Raw genomic sequence first — 8672 nt, forward strand, 5'->3', positions numbered from 1 at the left:
AAGTGCAGAACAACATAGCTGAGAGGCAAGCAGAGAAGTGCAGAGATTTAACTATGTGGACTAGAATCCTGATGATGCAGTTAGGGACAATAGGAGGTCTTGAATGTAATACTCTCTTCTGTTCTGTTTGCTCTGCCCCAGGCCAGAAGTTAGCCCACGGCCCTGGGGAGTCAACAGCTCAGAGAGGCAGGGGCCGATGGAGAAACGGGTGGAAATAGATAAGGTAAAGTGCCAATCATTTTCTCTCTTTCTCCTCATAGAACATTTCTTCTGCCTCTGCAGTTCCTCCCCCCCCCCAACTGCCCTGCTCCCTCACCAGTCTTTTTCTCTATTTCTCAATTTTCAGGAGGTTGCCAGAAATATGGATTCTGTGTTCAAGGAACTTCTTGGAAAAACTTCTGGCTTGAAGCACATGGGGGCTGACGATGCCCTCACCCACCCTGAGCAGCCAGAGCCCCCAAAGGGCACCCCCGCTGGCAAGAAGGGAGCCATCCCTGCCAAAACGGTCTCTTCGAACAGGGTGCTCCTGCGGGGCAGAGGGGTCTTCAAATCCTCTGGGAACGGAGAGTGAGCCAGACTTGGGGTGGGGGGAAGTGTCCCCAACATGTCTTGCCCAATACTGTGATAATCTTCCCCTTCCCCTTCATCTTCTGAATACCAACTCAGGGCAGATGTGTGAGTGTCTCTCTCTCTCTCCTGTTACAAAACAATTTGGGAGGGGGGCGATCTGATTTTTATGGGAGTTTAATTTCAAGCCAAATGCGTTAAGTGGAATTTGCTATCCAGTGTCCTTGTGCACCTGGAGGCGAGTCTGGAAGTTTTAATGTTGTGGATTCGGGTGGGGGGGTGTCGGGGGTGGGGGTGGGGAGCTGCTTTAAACATATGGCAACTTTTAGGACTGTCTGCCCCCACCTGTTCCGCCTCTCCTCTGCTACCCATGGTTTGCACTTGGATTTGCATGTGAAAGTGGTGAGGTGGGGGACCAGGATTCCTTTGGCGGGTGGGGTGGGGGGCTAATAGTGACTAGTGTGGGTTACAATGCAAGGGGTTGAAAAGGAGGATTCTCTCTCTTGTATGTGTGTTCTGTTCCTGACATGATTCACACAAGCCCTCGCCAGCTGTGTTCTGTTCTTCCCTCGCTTCCCAAACCCCGCAGTGTATCCCTTGGTGCTTCTCACATTTGTCTGGATTTGTAAAACTCTTCCCCCCCCCCACGCTGTCCCCGGTGCAACCTCATCCCTGTGCGCATCACCCTTTTACATTGGGGCAATAAGTAAGGGGACATAGTTGGGGGAGTGCATCCATGTGCCAATGTTTCCCTTGCATTCAAGGAAGGTCTACTTTGTTCCTCTCTCTCCTTTTTTAAAATAAAAAGTCTGAGCTGCTCAGTATTAATCAGGGCTGTGTGTAACTCTAGGCTTTAAAATTCTGTGCCAAGAAAAGCTGAATTCTTCAACCTGTATAAATTATGCAAATCAAGCAAACTTGTGTGGAGTCTCTTTCATAACTTATTCTGCTTGGGCTCGTCAAAAAGAGGGGGAAGCATCAGTACAGCGCTCTGAGATTCCACCCCATGGAAATCTTACTAAGCCACTCCTGTGGCTTCTAAAATATCAACAGGCTTTGGACCACACACTTTCAAGCATATCTTTGCAGCCATTAAGGCTAGAAACCTGCTTTAATTTTTTTTATTAAAAAATACAGCTGAGATTCTCAGGAAGTGGAATTTGGTGCCCAGTACCACATCCTGTGCCTTTTTGGTTCTCTCACAGAATCACAGCATACACACAGCCCTGGTATTGATTCTCTTCTCCATTACCAGAAACAATTCTGTACTGTGATCTCCCCCTGCTGTCTCTTGCAATAAACTGGATTTGTAAACTCTCCGCAGATAGCACCCTCCAGCCGGAATTTTTTTATGGAATAAACACGGCACTGAAGGATCTCTTGGGCTTTATTTTCATACAATGCAATTTTGTTTTTGTTTCTTTTAACAAAAGGAAAATAGTCACCTTTCTTTTCAAAGCAGGAATTGACACTAGTGGCTGAACTTGGGTTTTTGTAACTGTGCAGTTGCCACAGTGCTGCTGTTTCCCCTGTTTGGAAAAAGAAGTGTTGAAAGGCTGTCCCTGACAGCACACCGCAGCTTCAAAGGGACGAGAGAATAGATGGATGAAACCTTATGTCTTGTGACTGTCGGTCCTAGGAGAGGATGGAGCTAATCACAACATGAGACATGATGCTTTAATTCTGTACACAAAGGAATTCATACTGTGGCACACTGTGAGACAGAGGGCTGCTTCGTGGGGGCAGAAATAGACAGATGCATGACCCATAGGGCATATCCTACTCAGAACGCCTGCCATGCCAGCCTAATTGATGAGGTTTCTGTCGTGTGTGTGTGTTTAGGGGCTATTATTTGGATTTCCCATTCCAGACCACCACTTTGTCTTGGCATGTGGAGGACAGGGAATTAGAGGAATAGCTCCACCAGCCGGAAGCTCCCACCTAGATCAGGCCTCTAGCTGGAGGAAGGCAAACCCCGGAGTCCTGTCCTGGTCCCAAACAGAGCCTCAATCCTTGGCACGTTCCTTGCGCAGGGCCACTCGGAGGTCACCGCAGACCTTCCCCACAGCTTCGAAGAGCGGGTCGCAGAAGGTGCGTATGCAGAGGGCATAGCAGCGCCCACAGCACTGCACCTCTATAAAGTAGCTCTTGATGCAAGGCATGGCTCCCCAGATGTGGCAGAAGGAAATGCAGGCAAAGAGGAAGCCCCAGAGCAGGGCGAGGGGCACGCCCAGGGCCCCCGACAGAATCCGGTAACACCAATACTTGCTGACAGTAAAAGTGGTGTTGCTCGCCTTCCACACCCCGTCAAAACTGTGCGTGCCCTCTGGCTCAGCAATCACATCTTCAAAGTCCACCTGGCAAAGTAGGGAAAAAAGCCATGAGTCAGGCAGGGCTTAATTTTAACCAGAATATGAATTTTAGAAAGTCTTGTTGAGCATCTCTGCCTCTGGGGGAGCTGCAACCAGCCTTGCACACCTGGGTCCTAGCGTGTGATGGATGAGTGCTCTTTGCCCTTAGCTAGACATTTCACACAGCTGCATGTCACAAAATGGCCAGGCCAAAGCAGCTTCTGGTATGGAATGGCTATGAGCAGAGAGACAGCAAGAGACGGTGCTTGCTGAAAATCCCCTCCCCAAAGCCGTTGTTCCTCTTGGTGAAGCTCTAAGCCTGTGCTCACCCTCACAGACATTTGTCTTCTATCCTATGTGGGGAGTTGCCATCGTCAGGATAGAGTTACGCAACCTCCCATCCCAGCTGCTTCAGTACTCCAAGCTGTTCCACACAGGAAGCTGCCTCCCCCCCCCCCACAAGTGGCCAACTATGCTTTGTCACACACATTTGCATCATGAACATCTGAAGAGTCAAAAGGAAGCTCTTCATAGTTAAACTATGGAATCCGCTCCCATGAGAAGTGATGACCACCAACTTGGATGGCTTTAAAAGAGAATTAGACAAATTCATGACGGACATGGCTAGCAGGAGCTACTTGCCATGATAGTGCCTCTGAAGACCATGAGGAGAGGGCTCCTCTGTTCAGGTTCTGCTCACAGACACCTTTTGGGCCCCTGTGAGAACTCGACGGGATCTCTTGTTCTTAGGTGGCCTGTCATTCTGCCCTGGTTCTGCACCCACTTCTAGAGGAGCCAGGAGGTCCACAATCAATGGTCAGAAATGTACATGAGGATGAAACACCTTTGGGGAAGATTCTGTCCCAAACAGGATATGTGCCAGCCGACTGGCCTTTCTTGTATGTTATTCTGGCTATGTTCTCATGTTTCATTCTTTCTATTTTCCTCAATCATTTCCTCGGATTACATTTTTAACATATTTTTTAACATACTGCAATGTAGTGATTTTTAAGGCTCTCTGTGGCCTTGGGTCCAGTTTACCTCAAGGATCTCTCCTAACCATATGAATCCTTTGGGCTGTTCAGGTAATCAGGAGAAAATCTTTGCTTTGGATGGCAATTTCCTGTGTAGAAACCTCAGTTGGCTCCTTTGGCTGGTTCTGTGAAACCTCCTTCCTTGGGAAACTTGCCTTTACTGGCTCTACAGAGCCTTTACAGAGCTATGACTGTTGTTTAAGCACACCTATTTAATCTCCTTGCAGAGGCAGACCTCTCATGCGCCAGGAAGAGGCACCTGCCTCAGTCAAAAGAGTTGAAATCCACCATTAGAGACAGATCAGACAGATCAGACTGATCAGACTGATGAGACCAAACCCAGAGGAACTTCTGGTAGAACCTCCTGGTGCATTGCACACCCCCCCCACCCACCCATGTTCATTTGTGGCAGAAGGGTTGTCATATAGGTTTTCTGCCCCCAGCACTAAAATAGTCCCTGGACTTCTGTGCAAATTGATCATAATCCATCCTAGATTAGAGAAAGTGTGAATTTACAGACTGCTTTTAATGGTTGGGAGCTGTCCAGGTTCTGCCAAGAAGGGCAGGGTTGGTGTGCAATTGTACCTTGGAAGCTGAACGGAATCCGTTCCAGAAATCGGATTGACTTTCAAAACATTCGGAAAACCAAAGTGCAGCTTCTAATTGGCTGCAGGAAGCTCCTGCAGCCAATCAGAAGGCCGGTTGGACGTTGGGGTTCCAAAGAACGTCCGCTAACCGGAACACTCACTTCCAGGTTTGTGGCGTTCAGGAGTCAAAACGTTTGAGTACCAAGGCGTTCGGGATCCAAGGTACAACTGTATTTTAAATCCTGAGCAAAAGTCAGATTAAAATGTAAAGAGATGAGAGCAGACCTCCCAAAGGTAGAGCAACGTGATCAGCATAAAGTGGATTAAACATGAGCATTATCCTTCCAGTACCATTTTCTTTCTTCTTCTTTTCAATCTGTCCTTTTTATAGCCTTGTTAGCTTCCTTGCACGGTGGGATAACCACCCGTTGACAGAGTCATAAAGCTAAAACGAGAACTGCATCCAGTTCTACTTCTGAGGGCCAAACATGGAACACAGAGAGAGGAGGCTTTGCTTTCCCACTGCAGCTGGAATGAACAGACACACACAAACACACACAGCTTGGAGCCTTGGGGAGTACAATAAAAAAACACCACACCACTTGCCTGGTCACCTATGGGGAGTAAGAATTGCCATGAGGTGACCTGTAAGACTGGAAGCACTTCCTTCTCTTTTCCAGGCTATACATGGGCTAGTAAAATTCATGAACCCACAGCATTACTGACCATGTCCTTGTCAGTGCACACCACACATTAAAGCACATGGTTTTCCCTGCAAAGCAGTGCTTTTTTCTGGAGGTACTCAAAGGTAGCAGTACTGGCACCTCTTCTTTCTAGAAGAAAAGCACTGCCCAGAACAATCCTGGCCACCAATTGCCAGTTCCTCTCTTTGAACTCCCATGAGCCGCTGGTGCTTGGGAGAAATGAACGCGGATGTGGGTCTGAGTTACAGAAATAGCCACCACTCTGAATTTTTTGGTGGTGACCAATTCTTTCTAAAGATGAACTAGGAGGAAGCGACTGCCACTATGGGCTGAAGGACTGTTCCAGCTGCCTTTGAGATCTCCCATTCACTCTCCTGTTTTAATTCTATTCCACAAAAACATTATTTCATGTTTATGGAAATTTTAGCTGTAGGCAGCTTTGCAGTCCTGCACCTGAGGCTCATGTCTTTGAAATAAATGCAGTGAGGGTGTCAGCTAAGGCACCTGCATTCTGTTTCTGGCTCGGTGAGAGGTCCAGTACATTGGCCATTTTCTCTCACTGCCCTTAGGCCACAAACTGCCTCCTACCTCTTTCTCCCTCCCTCTTCAAATCCTTTTCACAGCCCAATCTTTTCTGCGAAGACCTAGCTGACTCTTCCTCCCCTGCCGTGCCATCTTCACTCCAGCTGCCCCAAAGCCATCCCTTGGCGACTAAGGGTTCATCCACACTTCGGCTTGTCCTGTGCCGAGAAAGCAATGGGTCTGGGTGGCTGCCCTGCTCCTTTCCCAGGGAAAGCCACTCTAGCTCTAAATCGGAGCAAATGGCAATCCGCAGAAAACCCAAGCTTCCTTTTGCTCCAATTGAGTGCTAAAGAGCAGGGGAAAGCAGCGGCACAAGAGGAAGTATGGATCAGCCCTAACTGTCCACAAGGACGTTGTTCTGAAACAAATATAAGCATTGAACGGACAGCAGCATTTGCTCAATGGCCATATCCACCCAGACACAGGGCTCAGCCACACCTCTGAGGTCCTAAACCTGCCCTTTACTGCTGTGACCTGATTGACGTTTGTTCCAATTCAGCAGTAAAGAGTGGGCTTTCCCGGGAAAAGCAGCAGAACAAAAGAAAAACCTCTCGGATCAAGGGAAGTGTGGGTGAGCCCACAGACGAAAGGATTCTTGGAGAAACTACTCTCTTTCGCTGTAGCAAATTGCAACAGACGTTGGGCTTTTGTTTGTATCTCAGTTGGTGAAGTGCTTCATGGATCGAGTGCAGAAGAGCTTCTGCTGTTTATACTGGAAGGAGAAAGGGCTTTAAAGAGACCTTTGCCTGGGTCTCTCCTCAGGAGAAGGAGGGAAAGGGTGGGTCTGTGCTGGAATCCAAATGGGAAGCAGCCGAGGGCCACATTTGGCCCGAATCAGCCACTGACCTATTCTTCATCTAAGTAACTGCATTTGCTGCTTATCACTACCCATCCCTATTCTTATGTTCTTGCCTTATATATATATTATATATAATGAACAACAACATTAAAGTCCTGCCTTTCTGCCACAATACGAGATGCTCAAGGCTCTTTTAGATTGTATGTTCCGTGGGGCACATATGCCACTCTCCCTTTTTTAAGGGGAGTTTTGTGCCATAGCAGAGATGAGCAGAAGGTTGATCAGGATCTGCAGGTATTACAGTAGGTCCCAATTGTTTTCACAACAGCAGCAACCCACCCACCCACCCCAGAGAGGCTGGTGAAACGAAGAAAGCTTGCCAAGGAAAGGAGGGATGGGATCTTCTGCCTGAAAGGGCTGTGAGCTCCATTCTGGCACTGAAAACAAGCTCCTCAGAGGAGCACTGTCCCTTAATCTCCCCCTCTCTTCACAACTTTTGCACCCGGCTCCCGCTTGTGGACTTTAGGGTTCTGGGGAGGTGGATGGGGGACAAAGCACACCCCTCAAGTTTTAAGTCTCACTTGGTGCACAAATGAATATCGTAAGGGGGAGGGTAGAGAGCACACGCTGCTTTCTTTAAGTTACTGCAAAGGAGCATTGGTGCTATCTGCAGAAGGAATTTTCTCTTTTGTTCCTGGGCTATTTTTGAAAGCTTTGCCCCCCCCCCACCTCCTCGCTCCATCTGCTCTCAGTCTAAAGGGAACTTCATCATTTTGCATCCTCAGGAGTGTGCTTCTTTCTGCCATTAAAATAGGAATGCTCTCACCTTTACCACTTCTTGGTTGATCTGCTTGGGGTCTCTTTCCACCAGATCTATCTCTTTGGTGAGGGGGTCCCGGGAGTCTATCTTCCCCAGGGTCACTTCTTCTTCTTCTTCTTCTTCCTCTCTTCCTCCTCCTTGCTGGGCCATGGCTCCAGGCCGTTCCCTGCTTAGCTCCTTTCCCTCTGAAGAGCGCCAGCCAGTTGTCACTGGCTGTCAGGATGGAGCTCCCTCTCCCCACCTGCTGACTCCGTCTGGACTGCCCTCCACAGATAGGGGAGTCTGTTCTGAAAATAGTCTGCTTCAAAGCCAGAATGCATCTGCCTCTAGGGTAGGGCAGAGGTTTTTTTTGGTAAGGCTTAGTATAGTTTATGCTATAGTTAATGGCTCTATCCCTTTTTTATTTCATAGCATACAATAATTGCAATGGAATGTTGTTCTGAAGGGTCTCTGTCCAGGGTCCATCCAGCTGAAAAGAGCTATCCAGGTGGCAGCCAGGATTTCAGAAAAAAATTAAAGGGTATCTGTCATTTCTGGGTCACCTATATCTTGTTAAAATGGAAAATATCTCTCCTCCCTTTTTCTTTTGCTCCTGATTACAGCACAGGGAAACTAATCACCTTAAATGTTTAAGGACAGAGGACCCATAGATTAGATTACTGCACTGCATTAAACACGGGGCTGCCTCTGAAGAAAGTTCAGAAACTTCAGCTGGTGCTGAATTCAGCAGCCTGGTTGCTCTGGACAGGATGGTTTGAGCATATAAGGTTGATCCTGGTCTGACTGCACTGACTGCCAGTTAGTTTCCGGGTTCAATTCAAAATGCTGATTTTGACCTATAAAGCCTTAAAAGTCTTAGGATTGCAGTATCTCAAGGGCCAACTCTCCCCATATGAACTGACTAGGATCCTGCGGTCATCATATGAGGCCCTTTTTTGTGTGCCTCCTCTGTGAGAGGCCCAGAGGGTTGCAGCACGAGACGGGTCTTTTCTGTGGTGGCTCCTCATTTATGGAATACTCTTCCCAGGAAGGCTCACTTGCTGACACCATCATTATATATCTTTAGGTGCAAAGCAGCTGCTTGCTTCTGCAACCAGGCCTTTGGCCTTTGAGAAGCGAAGTAATTGAAGAGAATTTAAAGTAAGAAGGTGGAAGCCTTGTTGTCCATGGTGGGCTCTCTGCAATGCATTAAACACGGGGCTGCCTCAGAAACTTCAGCTGGTGCTGA

At 48.0% G+C, this 8672-nt stretch overlaps 2 protein-coding genes across 4 annotated transcripts in view; one reads left to right on the forward strand and one right to left on the reverse strand.

The window, feature by feature from the left end:
• The window catches only part of ARHGAP4 (Rho GTPase activating protein 4), a 48959-nt gene extending 47967 nt beyond the window's left edge, over positions 1–992 (forward strand). For all 3 annotated transcript variants that reach the window (XM_082205715.1, XM_082205717.1, XM_082205716.1), the window contains 2 exons: positions 142–223; positions 347–992. In XM_082205715.1, the coding sequence (XP_082061841.1) occupies positions 142–223; positions 347–571 (307 nt within the window). In that variant the 3' untranslated portion in view covers positions 572–992. The remainder of the gene's footprint in view (positions 1–141; positions 224–346) is intronic.
• A 944-nt stretch (positions 993–1936) lies between these two features.
• LOC309522460 (caveolin-3-like) lies at positions 1937–7706 on the reverse strand. Its single transcript, XM_082205744.1, has 2 exons — positions 7451–7706; positions 1937–2924 (listed from the first exon to the last, which is right to left on the reverse strand). The coding sequence occupies exons 1-2, from the start codon at positions 7592–7594 to the stop codon at positions 2574–2576; spliced, it is 495 nt and encodes a 164-aa protein (XP_082061870.1). The 5' UTR covers positions 7595–7706; the 3' UTR covers positions 1937–2573.
• Positions 7707–8672: the final 966 nt, after the last annotated feature.

The sequence above is a fragment of the Podarcis vaucheri genome (genome assembly GCF_965113315.1).
Source record: "Podarcis vaucheri genome assembly, chromosome: 17".
Taxonomy (NCBI): Eukaryota; Metazoa; Chordata; class Lepidosauria; order Squamata; family Lacertidae; genus Podarcis; species Podarcis vaucheri.